Below are 21,694 nucleotides of genomic sequence, written 5' to 3'. Positions count from 1 at the left end.
CCTCCAGATCCCCCAGGTATCACCCTGGGCACCTCCAGGTACCCCCAGGGCTCCTCCAGATCCCCCAGGTATCACCTTGGGCACCTCCAGGTACCCCCAGGGCTCCTCCAGATCCCCCAGGTATCACCCTGGGCACCTCCAGGTACCCCCAGGGCTCCTCCAGATCCCCCAGGTATCACCTTGGGCACCTCCAGGTACCCTCAGGGCTCCTCCAGATCCCCCAGGTATCACCCTGGGCACCTCCAGGTACCCCCAGGGCTCCTCCAGATCCCCCAGCTATCAGCCTGGGCACCTCCAGGTACCCCCAGGGCTCCTCCAGATCCCCCCAGGTATCACCCTGGGCACCTCCAGGTACCCTCAGGGCTCCTCCAGATCCCCCCAGGTATCACCCTGGGCACCTCCAGGTACCCTCAGGGCTCCTCCAGACCCCCCCCAGGTACCCCTCCCCCCCCCCCCAGGTGTTCCCCAGGTACCCCCAGGGCTCCTCCAGACACCCAAGGGACACCCCAGCTCCTTGGGGACACCCCGTGACACCCCAAATGACACCTTCAGACACCACAAGGACACCCCGAGGCACCTTAGGGTGCTCAGGGACACCCTGGGACACCCCTATGGCATCTGTAGGGACCCCAGGGCACCCCCGGAGCACCGACGGACACCCCACAGCACCCAGTGCCCCCCAACGCGGCCCTCTGGCACTTTCAGACACCACAGGGACACCCCAGGACACCCCTATGGCACCTGTAGCCCCCCCAAGAGCACCTTCCGCTCCCCCAGCACCCATAGGGCCCCCCCAGAGCCCCCCCCTAACGAGGGCACTAACGAGGCAGCGCTAACGAGGGGCCCCATGGCCACCCCCCGCCCCTACCCCGCTAATGCCCCCCTAAAGGCCACATAAACCCCCCCGAGGGCCAACCCCCCCTCCCCCCCCCCGTGACACTGGGGCCACCCCACCCTCCGGTGGCACCACGGCCGGGGCTGGGGACATCAGCAGGGGTGTCACGGCCGTGGGGACACCGATGGTCACACCACGGTCACCGGTGGCCACGCCAGTGGTGACACCTGTGGTCCCAGCGTGGTGACACTGACGGTGACACCAACGACGAGGCCGCGGCCTCACCGAGGTGCTGCTGCCGGTGGCACTGTGGCCACGCCAAGGCGGTGCCGATGGTGATGCCCATGGGTTCACTGGCAATGAGGCCCCAGTCCCACCGTGGTGACGTTAACGGGGACACCGTGATCCCATGGTGACACTGGTGGTGACACCAGCGATGAGGTCGCGGTCACATCGTGGTGACAATGTGGCCACGTGGGGCTGCCATCAGGGGTGCCCCTGGTGATGCCAATGGTGACAGCAGTGGCAGGACCACGGTCCCACCACGGTGACACCGACGGTGACACCGATGTGCCACTAACAGTGAAACCACGGCCCCGCCACGGTGGTGCTGATGGTGACACCGATGGCAAGGCCGCAGTGACACGGTGACACCAATGATGCCACCGAGACCGCAGTCCCACCACGCTGACACCAGCGGTGCCACCAACGATGAGGCCACAGTCCCACCCTGGCGACGCTGACGGTGACACCGATGGCAAGGCCACGATCCCACAGCGGTGACACCGAGAGTGCCACCAGCGACGAGGCCGCAGTCCCACCACGCTGACGCCGCCGGCGATGCCGCGGTGCCACCGCCGTGACGCCGCCGCTGCCACCGCCCCACGCCCCGCGCCGCGCTGCCACCGCCGGCTCCCTGCCGGTGTCCCCGTGCCCTGCCCCGTGTCCCCGTAACGCTCTTCTCCTCCCTCCGAAGGCAGCGGGGACAGCGAGCGGCTGGCGCTGGCGCGGCAGCGCATCCCCTTCCGCCTGGGGCGGGTGGTCGATGAGTGGCTGCTCGACAAAGGTAACGGCAGCGAGCGCCCCCCACACCTGGGCATCCCCCACACACCTGGGCATCCCCCACACACCTGGGCACCCCCCACACACCTGGGCACCCCGCTGTGGCCGGGACCCAGAGATTTGGGGTGCCAGGTGTCTGGAACCCACCGATTTGGGGAGTGTCTGGGACCCCCAACACCTGGAGGCTCCGACACCTGGGCACCGCCACACCTGGGCACCCCGGAATGTGGGGGCCGGCTGTCTGTGGGCCACGCCCCTCCCCTGGGGGGCACAGGTGTCCCGGACCCACCTGTTTGGGGTCCCAGGTGTTTGGGATCCCGGCATTTGGGACCCCGATGTTTGGAGGCTGCAGTACCTGGGCCCCACAGGTGTCCAGGAGCCACGTCCCAGAGGACCCCGTTGTCCAGGGACCCCCAGGTGTCCGGGGAGGGACCCCAGGTGTTGGGGGAGGGGCCAGCCCCTGCCCCGCCCCCTCATTACCTGGTTAAAGGGACGCTAACGCACCTAACGGCCCCCCTAAACCGCGCTGAGCCCAGAGCCCCCCTAAAGCCGCATAAACCCGCTAAACCCCCTAACCCGCACCTGCCCAGGGACTGCCCGGGGCCGGGGCTGCGCCAGGTGTGCGCAGGACAGGTGCTCGCCAAGGCTGGGGCGCGTGCCAGGTGTGTGCCAGGCGTGCGCTATGGCTGAGGCGTGCCCCAGGTGTGCACCGGGTCTGTGCCATGGCACCAGGTGTGCGCAGGACAGGTGCGCGCCAAGGCTGGGGCGTGTGCCAGGTGTGCGCCAGGGCCAGGTGTGTGAGCTAGGTGTGCACCAGGGCGTGTGCCAGGTGTGCGCCAGGTGTGCAGCAGGGCCAGGTGCGTGTGAGGAAGGCGCACAGGTGCGTCTCACGCTGCCCAGGTGTGCACAGGAGCCGCCCCAGCCTCGAACGCCCCGGCCCCGCCCAGGCAGGGCCCCTGCCCCTCCCCCCCCCCCACCCGCCCCAACTGACCCGAAATTGGCCGAATTGAGCCCGAGCGGAGCCGGGGGCCGGGGGGGGCGTTGGGGTCCCTTTAACTGCCCGGGGGGGGGAGGGGGGTGGGGATGGAGGGGGTGTGGATGGGGGGGGGGCACGGCTGCTCCTCGTGCGAGGCACACCCAGGTGTGCCCCCGGTGTGGGGGTGAGGGCGGGGGACGGTGGCGGGGTGGGGGGGTGAGACAGGTAGGGCAGTGTGGGGGTGTGCCAGGTGTGCCAGGTGTGCCAGGTGTGCAGCTGCCCCTCTCCATCCAAGGGGGTGTGTGTGGGTGGGGTGACAGTGTCAGGGTGACCCAGCTGTGCCAGCTGTGCCAGGTGAGCCCCCCTTCTCCCCCCTCCCCAGGCCGGGAGCTGCCCCTCTCCATCCATGGTGGGGGAGGCGGGGTGTGTGAGCGTGCTGGGGCTGCCAGGTGACACAGGTGACACAGGTGAGCCGGTGCCAGCTGTGCCAGCTGTGCGAGCCCCTCCTCTCCCCCCCAGGCCGGCAGCTGACCATCTTCAACAGCCAGGCGCGCGTGCGGGTGGGGGGCCGGGACCGCGGCCGCCCCTTCCAGGGGCAGCTCTCGGGGCTCTACTACAACGGGCTGAAGCTGCTGGCGCTGGCGGCCGAGGGACACCCCCGCGTGCGGCTCGAGGGGGACCTGCGGCTCGTGGGGGACCCCCCGCCACCCCCCGCGCCCCCCGGCGCCACCCCCGCGCCCCCCGACATGGCCACCACCATCATGGAGACCACCACCACCATGGCCACGACCACCACCCGCCGCGGGCGCTCGCCCACCCTGCGCGACACCGTCGCCCAGGTGAAGCGGGAGGGGGTGGGGGGGGGGGTTGGGAAAGGGGGGTCTGGGGGGGTTTAGGGGAGGGGGGGTATCAGGGACTGGTAAATGGGGAGAGGGGAATCGGGGGGGATATTGAGAGAGGGTCCTGCCAAAGGCAGGGTGTGGGGGGAGAGGGAGGTTTGGGGGGAGTAAAAGGGGGGAGGGTCTGCCAGGAGTTTTGGGGGGGTTGGGGGCTCTGTGGGAGGACCCCAGAGAGGGGTTGGGGGGGCCACCCTGAACACCTGGGTGCGCTCAGGTGACACCCGGCCCCCCCTCCCCCATGGCACAGGGGGGGTCTCTGGGGGGGAGGAAGTGAGGGGGGTTTGGGGGTCCCCAGGCCCACGCTGACCGCCGGTGTCCCCCCAGAACACGGACGATCTGCTGGTGGCCTCGGCCGAGTGTCCGAGCGATGACGAGGACCTGGAGGAGTGTGAGCCGGGCACAGGTGGGTGCTGCTCCGGGGCCCCGGGCACACGCGTGTGACACGGCCTCGCACACGCGCGTGACACGGCCGCAGAGCCCGGGGCTCTTCCCTACCCCCCCTCGGCGGGGGTGAGACCCCCACACAGGCGGGGGGGCGGGGCTGCGACACCTCGCACGCACAGGTGTGGGGGCGTCGCACAGGCACAGGTGGGGGGGGTGTGGGTGTTGCACACGCGTGTGAGCAGGGAACGCGCCAGGCTGCTCACGGGGCACGGGCGGGTATGGGAGCTGCTCACACACCTGGACAGGTGTGCACACACACACACACACACACACACACCTGGACAGGTGTGCACACACCTGAACTCTGCACACACACACCTGGACAGGAGCTGCTCACACACAGGCACAGATGTGCACACACCTGAACTGCTCACACTCACACCTGTGCTGGACAGGAGCTGCTCACACAGCTGGACAGGTGCACAGACACACACACACACCTGCACAGGTGTGCACACACACAGCCCCCCGAACTCTGCACACGCACACCTGGACAGGTGTGCACACACACCTGACCTCACACACACTCGCACCTGTCCCACAAACGCAGCCCCCCCGCACACGCAGCTGCCCCCCCCGCGCACTCGCCCCCCCCACCTGTGGCCCCGCCCCCACCTGCACACGTGTCCCCGCCCATTCCGAGCACACACCTGAGCCCGGGGGCCGTGCAAGCCCCGCCCCCACCCCTGCTACCCCGGACGGACGGACGGACGGACACTCGGACATTTGGACGCTCGGACACTCGGACAGGGAGGACCCCCCGGTCTGGGGTCACCCCGTGTGACACTGTCACGCGTTTGCTGCCGCCGGGACCTCAGCGAGGACCCTCCCCTCCCCCCCCCCCCACCCGCAGTGTCACACGGGGCTCCCCGAGCCCGGACACCCCCCCTTGGACACCCCAGGTGTCACCTGGACACTGGACACCCCCCCGGACACCCACAGGTGTCACCTGGACACCCGGGTGTGTCCCACGCCGGCACCCACAGGTGTCCCCCTGGACATCTGCGTCCCCCCGCCCCGGACACCTGGGTGTCCCCCCCAGCACCCACAGGTGTCCCCTGGACACCCTGGTCCTCCCAGGCCCCACTTGTGGGGGAGGGGTGGCAGCAGTCAGGGGAAAGGGGGGAGGAGCGGGGGACAGACAGACGGACGGACAGTGGACGGACAATGGCTGGACAATGGACGCTGGATGGATGGATGGGGATGGGGACGGATGCGAGGATGGGAGGATGAGTTCGAGGCTGGCTGCATCCAGGGATGGACGGATGGACGCACGGATGGATTTAGGGATGGACGGACACACGGACAGATGGCTGGATACCTGTGGCATGGCTGGATTCAGGAATACAGATGGATTTGGGAATGGATGGGTTTGAGGATGGATGGGCACACGGATGGATTTCGGGATGGATGGGTGGATGGACAGACGGACGCACGGTGAACGGGTGGATCCGTGGAGAGCTGGACAGGTGGATGGACAGATGGACACAGGGATGGGTGGACAGGTTCAAGGATGGATGGCTGGATCTGAGGGTGAATGGACACAAGGATGGATGGACACAGGGATGGATGGACAGGCAGATTCAAGGACAGATGCTGGGCCTGAGGGTGGATGGACGCGTGGCCAGGTGGACGGACAGGTGGCCACAGGGGTGGATTTAGGGATGGATGGATTGAGGATGAACGGACGGACGGATGGATGGATGGATGGATGGATTTAAGGCTGGCAGGATGGCCACAGGGATGGCCAGATGGCCACATGGATGGCCAGGTGTAGAGCTGGGCAGGGGGGTGGATGGATGGACGGACGGACGGACAGATGGATGATTTCAGGGATGGATTCAGGGATCCACAGATGGATTTAGGGATGGACAGATGGTTCATGGATGGATGGACGGATGGATGGACTCAAAGGTGGAGAGACAGATGGACAGGTGCAGGGATGGATGGATGGAAGCAAGGACAGATGGATGGACGGATTCAAGGATGGATTCAAGGATCCAGGGATGGATTTAGGGATGGACAAATGATTCATGGATGGATGGATGGATGGATGGATGGATGGACGGATGGATCCAAGGCTGATAGCCAGTGGCCGGTGGCTGATGGCCGGTGGTGGCCGGTGGCCAGTGGTGGCCGGCGGTGGCCGGGGCCGGCCGGGGCCGGGCGCTGGCGCCGCAGGGGTGGCCGCGGCACCTTCTCACCGAGTGTCTCTTCTCTTCTTTTCTTTTTGTTCTTTTTTTCTCTTTTTTCTCTTTCTCTCGTTTTTTGTGTGCTTTCCCTTCCTTCCTGCAATTTCTTTTTCCTCCACGCTAAAATCACCCGGCCCCATCCCGCGATGTAAGTTGACGGCAGCGCCGCGGTTTGCTCTTAAAAACAAAAAAACCGAGAAAAAAAAAAAAAAAAAGTAGCGGAATTAGCTAAAAATGCAGAAAAAAAAAAAAAAAAAGTAACCTAGAGCGGAGCTGGCGCGGAGGCGGCCGGAGGCGGCGGGGGGGGGTCGGGGGGCGCAGCGGGGCGCGGCGGCGGGGGCTGACGGGGGTCCCCCCGTCCCCTTTCTGTCTCCGCAGGCGGGGAGCTGGTGCTGCCGGCGTCCCCGGGCCCCCCCGCGCCCCCCGCCGCCCCCCGCGCCCCCCCGGGCTGCGGCCCCGACTGCGACGAGCCCTCGGGCTTCGCCTCGGGGGAGGCGGCGGACCCCGACCCCGACCCCGGCCGCGCCCCCGGCCCCGAGCAGCCGCCGGCCGACGACGAGGACTTCGCGGGGCTGGGGGGCGGGGGGAGCCCCGAGGCCGCCGCCCCCCCGGCGGCCACGGCCGCGCCCCGCGGCGCCGGGACCGAGCCCACGGTGGCGGGCGCGGCTCCGCCCGGGCTGGTGCCGGCGGGCGAGCGGCACCCGCGGGAGGGCGCGGGCGGGGGGCGGCGCGGGGGGGGCTCGGCGCCTCCCGTGACCCGGCGCCCCCCCGTGCCCCCCACAGCCGCGCCCGGAGCGGTGGAGGTGGTGCGGGAGGCGGGCGGCACCACCGGCATGGTGGTCGGCATCGTGGCGGCCGCCGCGCTCTGCATCCTCATCCTGCTCTACGCCATGTACAAGTACCGCAACCGCGACGAGGGCTCCTACCAGGTGGACCAGAGCCGCCACTACATCGGGGCCGCCCCCGCCGCGCCCGGGGGGGGCCCGGGAGGGGCCCCCGGCGCCGCGTCCCCGACCCCGCCCGCCGGGACCCCCAAGGAGAAGGCGGCCCCCGCGCCCCCCAAGGCGCCGGGCAAAGCGCGGCGCAACAAGGACAAGGAGTACTACGTGTGAGGGGGGGGTCTCCACGCGTGTCCCCCGACCCCCCCCCCCCTCTCCCCCGGCCGCCAGCCCTCGGGGGGATGTCACCTGCCCGCCCCCCCCCCCGACCCCGCAGCGAGGGCGCCTCTGTGGTCTCTCTGTGTGTGTGTGTCCCCCCCGACCCCGCCGCGGGAACGGGGGGCGGCGCGCGGGGAGGGGGCGCGGGGGGCGCGCGGGACCCCCCCGCGTGGGGTGCGGGACCCCCCCCCCCCCTCCCGAGAGGGGCGCGGGACCCCACCCCCCCAACCGCCCCCCTCCCAACCTCGGATCGGTTTTTTACCGCCCCCCCTCGCCCCCCTCCCCGGGTATTTCTTTGGGTTTATTTTTTAATTTCGAGAGCCCCGATTGGCGTCGGGACCCCCCGGGGTCCTGCCGGGACCCCCCAAATGCCCCCCCGAATCCCTCCGAGCCCCCCCCGGGCCGCCCCCCCGCCGCGCACAGAGGAATACACGGTTCTATACTTCGTACAGCGGCTCCGCCTCTTCCTGCGCCGCCCCCGGGACCCCCCCGGCGCCCCCCCGAATCCCTCGGGACCCCCCAACCTCCCCCCGGGGGTGATCCCAGCCCTCCCCTCCGCCAGGGGGCGCCGCCACCTCCCCTCAGGTCCCGCCCTTGCTATGACGTCACTGTGGAGGCCCCGCCCCCTCCGCCCACCCGTGGCGCTTCCGCCCCGCGCGCGGGACCGGCGCGAGGAGCGCGCGGAGCCGTGACCCCGCGGTGACCCCTCCGTGACCCCTCCGTGACCCCGCTCATGGACGGGGAGGGGGAGGGGGAGGGCGCGTCCGCCCCGCCGGGCACTACCGGTGAGGGGGCGGGGCCACGGGAGAGGGCGGGGCCGTGATTCCGGGTGTGGCTGGGGGACCCCCCCCCCCACCGTGGGTGGGGGGCGTGGGGCGCTTTGGGGGCCGTGAGACCCCCGGGGGAGGGTGTGGGATGCTTTGGGGGGTGGTCTGGGGGAGCGTGTGGCTGTGGGACCCCCATGAGTCCTTTGGGTCTGTCCCTGGGGGGGTCCCGGGGGTGTGTCAGTCTGTGGGTGGGAGTGAGGGTCCCGAGTGGGTTTGGGGTCTCACTGCCCCCGCCCCCAGCCGTGCTGTACCTGCCGGACAGAACCGCGCGGTGTGTGTTGGGGTGGTCTCCGTGGGTGTGTCACTCCGGGGGTGGGTGTGGGGCGGTGTGGGGGTCCCGGGGGTTCGTGCGGGGGTCCCGGGGGGGTCGCACAGCCCCCTCGTTGCCCCCCAGCCCTGCTGTACCTGCCGGACGGGTCGGCGCTGCCGCTGCCGCTGGAGCCGCCCCCGGGCCCCACGGCCGCGGAGCTGCTGCGCCGCCTGCAGGGGGCGCTGCGCCTCCCGCCCGCCGCCGGCGACGCCCTCGCGCTGTGGCTGGGGTCGGAGCTGCTCGGTGAGGGGGGACACGGGGCCATCAGGGGACAGGGGGGGACAGGGGGACATTAGGGGGGCACGGGGACATCAGGGGGACACGGGGCGACGGGGGGAACATGGACAGTGAGGGGGTCACAGCACGCGCTGTGGCTGGGGGTCGGAGCTGCTCGGTGAGGGGGGACACGGGGACATCAGGGGACAGGGGGGGACAGGGGGACATTAGGGGGGCACGGGGACATCAGGGGGACACGGGGCGACGGGGGGAACATGGACAGTGAGGGGGTCACAGCACGCGCTGTGGCTGGGGTCGGAGCTGCTCGGTGAGGGGGGACACGGGGCCATCAGGGGACAGGGGGGGACAGGGGGACATCAGGGGGACACGGGGACATCAGGGGGGCAGGGGGACATTAGGGGGACAGGGGGGGACAGGGGGGAACATGGACAGTGAGGGGGTCACAGCACGCGCTGTGGCTGGGGTCGGAGCTGCTCGGTGAGGGGGGACACGGGGACATCAGGGGACAGGGGGGGACAGGGGGACATTAGGGGGGCACGGGGACATCAGGGGGACACGGGGCGACGGGGGGAACATGGACAGTGAGGGGGTCACAGCTCGCGCTGTGGCTGGGGTCGGAGCTGCTCGGTGAGGGGGGACACGGGGACATCAGGGGGACATGGGGGGACATGAGGGGGACATGGGGGAGACGGGGGGAACATGGACAGTGAGGGGGTCACAGCTCGCGCTGTGGCTGGGGTCGGAGCTGCTCGGTGAGGGGGGACATGGAGACATCAGGGGGACATGGGGACAGGGGGGGACAGGGGGACATGGGGACGGGGGGACGGGGGTACGTGGGGGGACATGGGGACATCAGGGGGACATGGGGACAGGGGGGGACAGGGGGACATGGGGACGGGGGGACGGGGGTACGTGGGGGGACATGGGGACATCAGGGGGACACGGGGACATGGGGACATCAGGGGGACATGGGGCGACGGGGGGAACATGGACAGTGAGGGGGTCACAGCACGCGCTGTGGCTGGGGTCGGAGCTGCTCGGTGAGGGGGGACATGGGGACATCAGGGGGACACGGGGACATCTGGGGGACATCTGGGGGATGGGGGGAACATGGTCAGTGAGGGGGTCACAGCTCACGGGGTCGGAGCTGCTCGGTGAGGGGGGATGGGGGGACATCAGGGGGACATGGGGGGACATGAGGGGGACATGGGGGAGACGGGGGGAACATGGACAGTGAGGGGGTCACAGCTCGCAGGTCGGAGCTGCTCAGTGAGGGGGGACAGGGGACAGGGAGGACATGGGGACATCAGGGGGACATGGGGACAGGGGGGAACATGGACAGTGAGGGGGTCACAGCTCACGGGGTCGGAGCTGCTCGGTGAGGGGGGGATGGGGGGACACGGCCATGGGGGGACATGGACCTGGGGACCTGGGGAACATGGGCATGGGGGGAAATGGGGGGCATGGGAAGACATGGGGACATGGGGGGGAAATGGGGACATGGCGCTATGGGGGGACATGGGGTCACAGCTCGGTGGTGATCGGGGCTGCTCGGTGAGGCGGGGACATTGAAAGGTCCCATAGGGGACAGGGAGAGGGGAGGACCCCCCCGGAGGATGGGGTGGGGGGTCCGTGAGCCCCTGTGCTGGGTGCCTGTAGGGGTCCCCATGGGTCGCTGGGTCCCTGTGCCCGTGGGGGTCCCCGTGGGGGTCTCTGCGGGTCCCCGAGTGGGTGCCAACCCCGTGTCCTCCCCCCAGAGGTGCAGCTGAAGCCGCGGCACCGACCCCTGCGCCTGGTCCGGCACTGGCCGGAGCTGCTGCTGCGCTTCAGCCTCGGCTCGCCCGCGGCCATCGCCCAAGGTGAGGGGTGGGGGGCCCGACGAGGGCGTCCCATGGGGTGGGAGGGTCCCCTCGTGGGTCCCCCGGCCCCGCTGACCCCCTGCCCCCCCCAGATGAGCCGTGTCTGCAGCTGCGCAGGAACGTGTTCTTCCCCAAGAGCCGGGAGCTGGAGGTGACGGGGGGACACGGGGGTCCGCAGTGTGGGGGGGATCTATGGGAGGGGTACGTGGGGGACCCTGGGGGGTGTAGGGTGGGGTTTGAGGTGGTGCAGGGGTCACTGTGGGTGACCGGGGGTCTCTGTGGGTCACAGCTGCAGGAGGAGGAGCTGCTGCGGTTGCTCTATGAAGAGGCGCGGGAGCAGCTGCAGGGGGGCCGCTACCCCGTGGACCCCCCCGAGGCGGCCGAGCTGGGGGGGCTCAGCTGCCGCCTGCGCCTGGGACCCTTCGAGCCCGGCCGGCACACGGAGCTCAGCCTGCGGTCAGCACCGGCCGGACCCCGCCCCACATGCGGGACCCCCACCCGTGGGAACCCCTGGGACTCCCCCTGAGACCCCCCCAGTGGCATCCCTTGGGACCCCCGCCCCCTGCGGGCACACCTGGGGCCCCCCGCCCCAAGACCCTCCCACACTACTACCCATGGGACCCCCTCCAACTGGGACCCATACGTGGGACACCCCCATGGGACCCTCACCTGTGGGACCCCCCACCCATGGGACTCACCTGGGGCCCACCCACCGAACCCCTCTGGGACCACCCCACCCCATGGGACCCCCACCCCCTGACCACACGGTACCCCCCGACCCCCACGCTCCCCCCGTGCCCCCCCCCGGCCGCTGTGTGACCCCTCCTGACCCCCCCCTCCCCCCGTGTCCCCCCCCCTCCCCAGGCCGCTGCTGGGGGAGCTGCTGCCGCCTGGTCCTCCGGCCCGCTGGGGGGCGCTGTTCCGGCGCTCGCGCGAGCCCGGCCCCGCCCAGCGGCTGCTCGAGGCGTTCGCGCGTGCGCCGGGCCCCGAGGCGCCCCCTGCCGGATTGTACCGCGACTTCCTGCGCCGCTGCCACGCCCTGCCCGGCTACGGGTGAGGGGGGCGGGGGGGGGGACCCCGATCAGAGACCCCCATGGGACACCCCCACGGGACAACTCAGTGGGACACCTCAGTGGGACACCCCCAGACCCTCAGCGAACCTCACAAAGACCCGCCCCAGACCTAAAGGACACGCCCAGGCACCACCCAGACCCCCAGGGAAACGCCCAGGTTAACGAGGAGCACCTCAGGTCACCAGGAAACCCCAAAAGAACCCCTCGTGCATCCCCCCCTAAGGCCCCCAGAGACACCTAATGAGCCCCGCAGACCCCCAGGGACCCTCTCCCCGGGAACCCCCAGTATCTGGGGCCCCCCAGGACTCCCCCCCAGACCCCCAAGTTTCTTGGTAGCCATGCCCTGAGGCCCCCAGCATCTTGTCCCCCCCAAGTCACACCACGTTGCACGTGGAGACCGAGGAATTTGGGGGGCACCCCGGAGTTTGGGGGTGACCCACGTGTGTCCTGCCCCCCCCCCCCCTCCAGGTGCGCCTTCTTCCCTGGAGCCATCGAGCGGCCCTCGGGGGGGCTGCTGGCCCGGGGGGGGCTGCGCCCCGTCAGCGTCGCCGTGGGGCTCGAGGGGGTCACCATCATCGACCCCCGCCAGAAGGTATTGGGGGGGCTGGGGGGGCTGCCTCGGGTCCATGAGGGGCTGGGGGGTGCAGTGGGGGTCAGGGGGGCACCATGGGGCTGACACCCCCTCCCCCGTGCCCCCCAGCACGTGCTGCTGTCCCTGACGTACCCCGAGCTCTGCTGGGAGCTGGTGGGGGCCGTGGGGCAGGACGGGGACCCCGCAGGGCAGGACGGGGACCCCACGGAGCCCCCCCAGCTCTGGCTCGAATTTGATGGGGACCACGAGGGAGCCCCCGTGAACCGACTGCTGCGCGTGTTCTCCCCACAGGTGCGACCCACGGCGGGCGGGGGCCTGGGGAGGGGAGCTGGGGGGCACCAGGGCGATGGTTTGGGAGCACTTTAGGGGGCAGCTGGGTGGGGTCCTTGGGGGGTCAGTTTGGGTATGTTTGGGGCTGGTTTGGGGATCCTGGGAGGGTCGGTTTGAGGGGTGTTGGGGGACAGTTTGGTGTCCATTTGGAGGTGCCTGGGGGACAGGGGAGCTTGGGGGTCCCTGGGGTTGTTTTGGGGATCCTAAGGGGGTGGGCTTGGGGGTCCCTGGGGGGTGTCCCGGGGTGGTTGGTTTGGGTATCCCTGGGGTGGCTTTGGGGGTCCCAAGGGGGTCGGTTTGGGGGTCTGTGGGGTGGGTTTGGGGGTCCTGGGGGGTCGGTTTGGGTATCCCTGGGGTGGCTTTAGGGGTCCCAAGGGGGTCGGTTTGGGGGTCCCTGGAGGGTCGGTTTGGAGATGCCTGGGGGGTCGGTCTGGGGGTCCCTGGGGGGTTGGTTTGGGGGTCCCTGGGGTGGGTTTGGGGATCCCAAGGGGGTCGGTCTGGGGGGTCCCAGGGGCGGGTTTGGGGATCCCAAGGGGGTCGGTCTGGGGGGTCCCAGGGGCGGGTTTGGGGATCCCAAGGGGGTCGATCTGGGGGGTCCCAGGGGCGGGTTTGGGGATCCCAAGGGGGTGGGTTTGGGGGTCCCACGGGTGGGTTTGGGGATCCCAAGGGGGTCGGTCTGGGGGGTCCCGCAGGCGGAGCTGATGAGCGCCCTCATCGAGTGCTGCATCGAGCTGGGCGGGGCGGCCCCGCCCCCCGAGGAGCAACCCACGCCCCCAGCGGAACAAGCCACGCCCACCGAGGAGCAAACCACGCCCACCGCCGCCTCCGAGGCCGCGCCCCCCGGCGCGCGCGGCGCCCCCTTGCGGCGGCAGCAGAGCGTGACGCGGCCCCGCCTGCAGCGCCTCGCGACCATCGACTACGTGCGGGACGGTGCGACAGGCGACATGGGGGGACAGGGGACACACGGGGTGACCCCGGCATGCGGGGGGACAGGGGGACACACGGGGTGACCCCGGCATGCGGGGGGACAGGGGGACACACGCGGGGACTCTGCAGGGACAGAGCGGGGACGGCGGGACGGGACACACGCGGGGTGACCCCAGCGTACGGGGGACAGGGGGACACACACGGGGACCCTGCAGGGACAGAGCGGGGATGGCAGGACAGGGGACACACGCGGGGTGACCCCGGCATGCAGGGGGACGGGGGGCACGGGGGCTGAGGGGGCAGCAGAGAAGCTTCCAGGGGACAAGGTGGGGGTCGCACGGACAGGGGCCTCGGGGGGAGTACAGGGGGGTCTGGGGGAACATGGTGGGGACACAGGGGAGCCCGAGGCGGTTCCTGCCCTAAATGCCACCCCAATTATCCCCCCCAGGGCAGGAGCTGCGGCGGGTGAAGCCCCCCCGGCGCTCGGCGTCCTTCTTCACGCGGGGGGGCTCCTATCGCCCCGTGGCGGGGGGGACAGCAGGGGCTGGGTCCGAGCAGGGCTGACCCCCCTGGGCCCCCCCAAACCCCTCCCAGTTCAGACTGGGAGCACTGGGAGCCCCCCACACCTCCCCCCTCTTTGTACTCACCACCCCAATAAACCGCACTGCTCCCCCTCCCCTCACACCCCCCCCCCCCCCCCTCCACCATCCAGGGTTTGGTGGAATTTGGGGCCTTTTGGGGAAGGTCTGGGCTAATTTGGGGCAGTTTGGGGCAAATCGGGCTAGATTTGGGGCTAATCCAGAGCAGTTCAGAACCAGTTTGGGGATGATTCAGGGTGATTTGGGACAGATCAAAGCTGATTCAGGGTGATTTGCAATTCATTTGGGGTGTTTGGGGCTAATTTGTGGCAATTTTGAATCAGTTTGGGATATTTGGGGCCGATTTTGGCTAATGCAGGGCATTTTCCAGACAGTTCCTGGGGGTCTGAGGCCACTTTCAGGGGAGTTGGGACACTCCACGGAGCTTTGGGGCCCATTCCAGGGGGTTTAGGACAAGCCACAGCAGTTTGGGGCCAATTCTGGGGGGTTTGTGGCCAACGCAGCCAAATGGCGGCCCCACGTGAGCAGCGGCCATTTCGGGCTGGGGACACAGGGACACGCGTGTGTCACACATGTCACACATGTCACACGTGTCAGGGGGTCCTCTATTGTGGGGAGCCCCCCTCATTAGCACTAACGAGGCTTTTAGGGCAAATTCCACCATGTTTGGGGCAAATCCTGCTGATTTTGGGGCATCGCTCATTGTCCGTTTTGGGGACCTTCACAAAACCACCCAAAATTCCCCTATTTCACTATTTAACCCCATTTCCCCCTTCCCAGCAGGGCTGCTTATAACCAAAATTCCACATTTTCTACCCATAAACCCCACACGCCTCCACTCTGCGGCAAAACCGCCTCCGTCCCAAATAACTTCATTTTCTTAAGGTGCTTTTTAGAAAATTGGAAGGGTTTTTTTTAAGGGAGAACCCGTGAGAGTTTTGTGCTGTGGGAGGGGTCAGTGTTACCGGGGCTTAAAGAACGCGGAGAAATTGCTCTGAAATCCAACATATACAGGCAAAAAAAAAAAAAAAAAAAAAAAAAAGAAAGAAAGAAAGAAAGGAAAATAGAAATATTTGGTGGGCTAAAGAAATGTTTTGGAATAAATGTTTCCTGAAGAAAATCGTGAAGGACGCGGGTCCCCCCCCCCCCGCCCCGGGGCCGTTCCTGTGGGGAGGCGCCATTTTGGGGGGGGGGGAGCGGTTTATGGCTGAATAAAAGGAGATTTTTGTGAGGGAAATGAGACATTTCTGAGGTAAAACCGGACATTTCTAAGGGAAATGCGACATTTCTGAGGTAAAACCGGGCATTTCTGAGGGGAAGCGAAGCATTTTTTGAGACAAACGGGACATTTCTGAGGGAAGTAAGACATTGATGAGGTAGGACATTTTCGAGGCAAATCGGACACTTGTTGAGGGAAATCAAACATTTTTGAGACAAACGGGACATTTCGGAGGGAAGTAAGACATTGATGAGGTAAAATCGAACGTTCCTGAGGGAAATCGAACATTTCCTCAGGGAAATCGGCCATTTCTGAGGCAAATGAGATTTTCCTGAGGCAACTCGGGCATTCCTGAGGTAAAATCAAGGAGAAAAGGGTGGGGGTTTTTTTTAACTCTTCCGTTTCTCCGGACCTGCCCGAGGTGACTCGGCGCCTCCCCCGCCACCACTGCGGGAGGGACGCAGCGACCGCGCCGCCCCCGCGGCGACTGCGGCAAAGCGAAGGGGGCGGGGGGGGGGGGGTCCGTACTGAGGAGCGCGGGTTCCGTGCAGGCCCTACCGGGCCGCGTCACTGCGGGGCCTCTCCGCGCGCGGATCCCTCCGCCGGCCACGTGACGGGGAGCGCTTCACCGCCCCTTCCCCTCCGGATCCCTCCGCGGCTGCCCAGCAGCTCAGCGAGTCCCTCCGCGGCCGGGCCGCATCACCGCGGGGCCCTCCGCTGGATCCCTCCGCTGGATCCCTCCGCTGGATCTCTCCGCGGCCAGGACCGTATCACAAATAGTCGCTCCGGCAGATCACTCCGCGGCCAGGATCGCATCACCGCAGGTCCCTCCGCCGGATCCCTCCGCCGGATCCCTCCGCGGCCGCTCCCGCCCCCAAACCGCGGCTCTTTTGCGTGGGGGAGGGGCAGATTTGAAGGCCGGAGCTGCGGGGGAGGGGGAGCGAGGGGGGGGGAGGGGTCTGCGCCCATTTAGCGGCAGTTTGAGGAGCCCCGTGGGGGAGGGGATGTGATAAAGTCCCGGCTCCCCTTGCCCTCGCCCCTTTTTGTGAGGAATTTTTTTCGTGAGGAATTTTTTTTCCCTGAGGTAATTTTTGTGTGCAAAGTCGCTGAAAAGGGTCGGGTTTGAAGAAGCTGGAAAGCCTCAAGGGAATGGTGGGTTTGCCTCTAAAACCCACTGAGAAAGGGGGCGGCGGGAGTGGAGGGGCACCCTCCCATTTTGGGTTAAAAAGAGACCGTTTGGGTTAAAAAAGCAGCAGCTGAGGTGGTGCTTTTTGTGGTGCTTTTTTGAGGGCAAAATCGGTTTCCTGTGCCCCCAAAATGGCTTAAACTGACCTTGAAGTGCTGTTGAGGCTCTTAAAAAGTTTTAGTGCTATCCCCGTTTAGAAAAAAATTAAAACTGTTTTTTTGTTCTATTTTTTTTTTGTTCTTCTTCTTTTTTTTTTTTTTTTTTTTTTTTTACCTGGGAAAATCTTCTCCATTTTGGTGAAAACCTGATTCACCTTTTCCATGGAAAATCCCGTAAAAGGGCCCCTCCAGGAGCAGCTCGTGTGAAAAAGGAGCCTTTTGGGGTATTTTCATGCAGAAAACGTGAACTTTGGCCATGCCATTGTTGCTAAAATGATTTTAAATTTTAAATTAGGGCTTAAACCAGCTGTAAATGGGTGAATTATTGCTGTAAAAAATATAATTGAGGTAGATCTTGCCTAAATTCGGGGTATTTTGGGGGAGATCTTCTTCAGCACCTGAAATGGGGGGGAAAACTCCCACATTTGGGGGGTGTCAATAGTGGAATAACATAAAAAGTAATAATAATAATAATTAATAACAATAAGGAAATAGTTTCTCCTGCAGGAAACACCCCAAAAATGTCGGAACAGCTCCTCCCCCACCCCTCAAATGCCTCGTTGGCTTCGTCAGCAGCTTTAATTAGCCTTAGTGCAGCTTTAATGAATGATAATTAAAGGTTTGGGGAAGGGGGGAGGTGTCCCCTCCCTGCCAGCACTTTTGGGGTGTCATTTCCTGCCCGGAAACGCCTCAAAATGGAGGAAAAAAAAAACCCCAAAACAACCCCAAAATGCCTTAAAAATGCCTCCAAATAGTGGTTTTTATTCCTGTGATTGCAAACAGGGACTTCCATGACTCGACATGGCCTGAAGTGGGGTGAAGCGCTGAGGTTTCTGTGCATTTCTGTGGTAAAAAAAGAAATAAAAATGCTGGTTTGGGCTGTGCTGGGTAAGGGTGAAAAAAAGGCTTTCAAAGGGTCGTTTGGGGGGTTTTCTGGGGAACAAAAATCGGTGAAAATGGGAGAGTTTGGGGTCTTTGAACCCTTTAAGAACTTTATTTCCTCCCCCTAAGCTCGTGACCCACTGGAGCAGAAACGGCGACTTTTGGCAGCAGCCCAGCCCCGTGACGCAGCAAAAAGGAAAACGAGGGGAAAATGAATAAAAAAAACACCCAACAGCAACAAAAAAAGCTCTAAAACCACCCGGGAAGGTCGAAGCGAGGGATTCTAGGGCAGAATTGGCAAAACCGGACGAAAAAATCGCTGTTAAATTTAACCATTTACGTGCTGGTCCATGCGGGGCGGCCAGAGGCCTCCGGCATGGGGGAGGGGGGCGGGGGGGCGGTTTGTGAGGGAAAAAAATCAAGGAAGAGGGTAAAAAATGGGGTATAATAGGAAAGGAGGGTTTTTCACATGGGGGCGGTGGATTTTGGGGGCCGATTTTGGGGGCTGCTGCCCTTTTTTGGCGATTTTGGGGACTATTTTGTCGCCCCCGCAGGGGCGGGGCTGGGCCGCTTATAAGGGAGGGCCCCGCACCGGCAGCGCCCGGCCGAGCAGCAGCCCCGAAACGGCCCAAATTCGGCCCAAAACCGCTCGATTCTGAGCCGAAAGCTCTTAGAGCTGCTCGATTTTATACGAAAAGCTCCTAAAATGGCTTTATTTTCAGCCGAGAGCTCGAGAAATAGATTCATTGCCTACAAAAAGCTCTTAAAGCTGCGATATTTTCTAGAAAGAGCTCCTAAGACTGCTTTATTTCATAAAAGCGGCTCTTAAATCTTTAAATCTTTATTTCAAGAAAAGAGGCAAAAGCTGTTTCCTTTAAGGAAAACTGAGCTCTTGAAGCTGTTTTCTTTCATTAAAATCCTTAAACCGCGGCGATTCCAGTAATGGGAAAAGCCGGAGCGAGCTGGGGCACTTTTAATTGAAAAAAATTAATGAAAAAACCTTTAAAAAGCTCTTAAAGCTGGTCTTAATTTAAAGCAAAGCTCTTCGGGCTGTTTTTTAAGAAATCGCTGCTTTCAAAGCCGATTTCTGGGAGAAAACGCAGCTCTCGCAGCTCTTTAATTCTTAAAGTATCGTCATTTGATATTTTCGGAAAGCCGGAGCGAGCTGGGGCGGTTTTAACTAAAAAAGAGCTTTTTAAGCTGCTTTAATTTAAAGAAAGAAAAAGCGCTTGATACGCTGTTTTCTGCTAAAAAAGCTCCTAAATTTGAAAATTTTTTAGATTTTTTTTTTTTTTAATGCTCCTAAAGCAAAATGTGGTTTTGTCCCCAGGCGGGGCCAGGCCGGGCAGCGCAGGCGGGGGCGGCCGGTTTGGGGTGAAATGCGGCATTTTCAGTCTCAGGATGGATTGAGAGGAGCCAATTTTGAGGGAAGAGCAGGAAAACTGAAGAGTGAAGATGGAGTCGGCAGGGAAAGGGAAGTTTTTCTTCGCAGTGGCCCCATCTGGGGGGAAAAAAGGACTTTTTGGTAAAATGGCGGCTGTTGGGCAGGGGAGGAGCAGAGAGAAGAGGAAAGAAAAGGAAAAAAAAAAAGACAGAAAATAGAACAAAACCAGATAGAAAATAGAAGAAAAACAGAAAAGAAAATAGAAAAAAAATAGAAAAAAGAAAATAGAAAAAAAAAATTGGAAAAATAGAAATTGGAAAAAAAAAAGAATTGAAAAAACATAGAAAAAGTGGAAAAAAGAAAATAGAAAAGAGAGAAGAAAATTGGAAAATAGAAGAAAGTAAAAAAAGAATAGAAAATTGGAGAAAATAGAAGAAATTAGAAAAAAGAAAATAGAACTAATAGAAAATAGAAGAATATAGAGAAAATAATAGAGAAAATGAAAATAGACTGGAAATAAATAGAAAAAATACAATTGGAAAAAATACAATTGGAAAAAATACAATTGGGAAAAATGAAACTAGAAAAAAAAGAAAATAGAAAATGCTAGAAAAAAGAAAAACTGAAGTGCTGGAAATTTGAGAAGATGGAAGTGAAAGAAAACAGGGAAAAAAAGGAGAAGAGAGAAAAAATAGAAGAGAATAGAAGAGAGGAAAAATGAGAGAAAATCAAAGAGGAATTAGAGGAAAAACTAGAAGCGAAAAAGAAGGAAAAAGGGAGAAAAAGGAAGAAAAATCCCGATTTGGGCCTCGGAGCCGGGAAAATTCAGGAATTTGAGGAAAATGCCCCAAACGGAGCCGGAGGCAGCGGCCGGGTGAGGCCCCACCCCCACGGGGGTTTGGGAATTTTGGGGGGATTTGGGAGGTTTTGGGGTTTTGTCGTTTCAGGCGCCGCCGCCGTCGCCCCTCCCCCTTCCCCTTTTTTCTATTAAACTCCCCAGAAATGGGGAAAACCCCCCAAATTCCTCCAGCGCCCTCCGGCTCCGCCGCTCCCGCCGGCGCCGCTCAGTAAGTGTCCAAAATCTTCTGTTTTTATCCCAAAGGCGTCGCGCGGGAGGGGCCGGTGATAAAAAAAGGGACAGAAATTATCAAAAAAATGTTTTGGTTTTTTTGGGGGGGGTGGGGAAAGGGGGAGGGGGTGTCTCGAGTGTTTTTCCCCCTCAGGGAAGCAGCAAAACGCAGGGAAAAAAGGCAAAAAAACGGCGAGAAAAAAGCCGAGGAAAGGGAAAAAAAAAAAGAGGATTTAACCAAAAAAGGCCAGTCTGCACTCAAAACGCGCTCAGGAGATTCCGGCAGGGATTTGAGGAGAAAACCCCCAGATTTGGGGAATGCAGAGAAGTAAGAGTCGATTTAATTTCATTTTTGGGGGAGGTTGGTTTTTGGAGGGAGGGGGCGGTTTTGGGGTGTTTTCCGCCCTTTCCGCAGCCGCAAGTGGGAGGAGTCAGCAACATCCAAAAGAAGCTTTTTTGCCCCAAAGTGAAGCTGGAAGAGCAGGAATGTGGCTCCGGGAGCTTTCCTTAGGAAAAAAGAACGTAAAACCCCCCCAAAAACCCCGCGGGGGGAGGGGCTGGAGCAGGCGTGGGGGGAGGGGACAATAATCATGTTTTCAGGTTTTTTCTCCAAAACCAGCAGCAGGAATGGTTAAATTTAGACTTTTGTCCCCAAAACGAGTAAGTGTAGGAGCGAGCAAGGGGGGGGAGCCTCGAAATTGAGGCAAAACCCCCCCAAATCGGCGGCGGCAGGTACCGGGTGCGCCCCTCCCCCCACCCTGAGCCCCCCGGGACCCACGCGGGGGGGGAGGGGAGGGGCAGCGGATTTGGGGCGATTCCGGCCGATTTGGGGCGTCGGGAGGTGGGGGGAGCGCGGGGACCCCCCCGGACGTGGCATGTGGGCACCTCCCGACCCCAAATCCCCCCCAAAAACCGGCGGAAAACCGCGACCATCGGGCGGTTTGACCGATTCGGCCGCTTTTCCCCCCAAAAATGGTGCTGACAGGGTGTGTTTGGGGGGGGGGTCTCGTGGGTGTTTTTTGCAGCCCCCGCCGGCCCTGCCCCCGCCAGAGGAGACTCCGAGAGCCAGATTGGGGCAAAAAACCCCCAAAACAGGGTCTGCAGGAACAGTAGGGAGCCAGAAATTGGTATTTGTGCCGCTTTCACCCCAAAATGGGCCGTTCCAGGGATGGAAGGGGAGGGGGAACTTTGGGTTTGGCTGCTTTCCCCCCCCTCAAAAAGACCCCAAAGTTGCTAAAATTGCTTCAGAATGCGCTGCTGGCAGGGCCCGCCCCCAAGCTGGGAATTTGAACCAAAAAAAGGGCTTTTTCCACCCAAAAAAAGTGCTTAGTCAGCGCCTTTGCGTGGTCCCTGGGGAGGGGGAGGTGCTTTTGAACCGTTTTCCCCGGATTTTCCCCCAAAGCGAAGGGATGGAGGAGCAGGTTTGGGGAATGGGGGGTTGGTGTTGTCTCTCTCCCCTCCCCACAGTGACAGTGCC

At 63.3% G+C, this 21,694-nt stretch overlaps 2 protein-coding genes across 7 annotated transcripts in view; both read left to right on the top strand.

Annotated features, from left to right (window-relative positions):
• LOC309584289 (neurexin-1-like) overlaps positions 1-7,520 on the top strand; it is a gene marked incomplete at both ends in the record, with an annotated part of 40,384 nt that extends 32,864 nt beyond the window's left edge. Inside the window, 5 exon segments of the mRNA XM_082300245.1 lie at positions 1,812-1,901; positions 3,393-3,712; positions 4,097-4,178; positions 4,181-4,207; positions 7,192-7,520. Of these exon segments, the coding sequence (XP_082156371.1) occupies positions 1,812-1,901; positions 3,393-3,712; positions 4,097-4,178; positions 4,181-4,207; positions 7,192-7,520 (848 nt within the window).
• Positions 7,521-8,209: 689 nt separating this feature from the next.
• On the top strand, positions 8,210-19,723 carry FRMD8 (FERM domain containing 8). Of its 6 annotated transcripts, none has more exons than XR_014227229.1 (11): positions 8,210-8,350; positions 8,787-8,945; positions 10,697-10,798; positions 10,891-10,949; positions 11,088-11,254; positions 11,663-11,851; positions 12,340-12,463; positions 12,572-12,754; positions 13,486-13,723; positions 14,169-15,894; positions 17,894-19,723. XR_014227229.1 is itself a non-coding variant. In XM_082300391.1 (10 exons), the coding sequence occupies exons 1-10, from the start codon at positions 8,299-8,301 to the stop codon at positions 14,282-14,284; spliced, it is 1,389 nt and encodes a 462-aa protein (XP_082156517.1). In that variant the 5' UTR covers positions 8,210-8,298; the 3' UTR covers positions 14,285-19,723. The 6 variants fall into 6 exon arrangements, 2 of the variants coding, with proteins under 2 accessions (XP_082156517.1, XP_082156518.1); XR_014227230.1 differs by having other exon boundaries at positions 14,169-16,622; XR_014227231.1 differs by having other exon boundaries at positions 14,169-16,690.
• The last annotated feature ends 1,971 nt before the right edge of the window (positions 19,724-21,694 follow it).

This window comes from Coloeus monedula (genome assembly GCF_965178545.1).
Source record: "Coloeus monedula genome assembly, chromosome: 39".
Lineage (NCBI taxonomy): Eukaryota > Metazoa > Chordata > Aves > Passeriformes > Corvidae > Coloeus > Coloeus monedula.
Note: the sequence above shows the minus strand (reverse complement) of the source record. Positions and strands in the feature narration are given on the sequence as shown.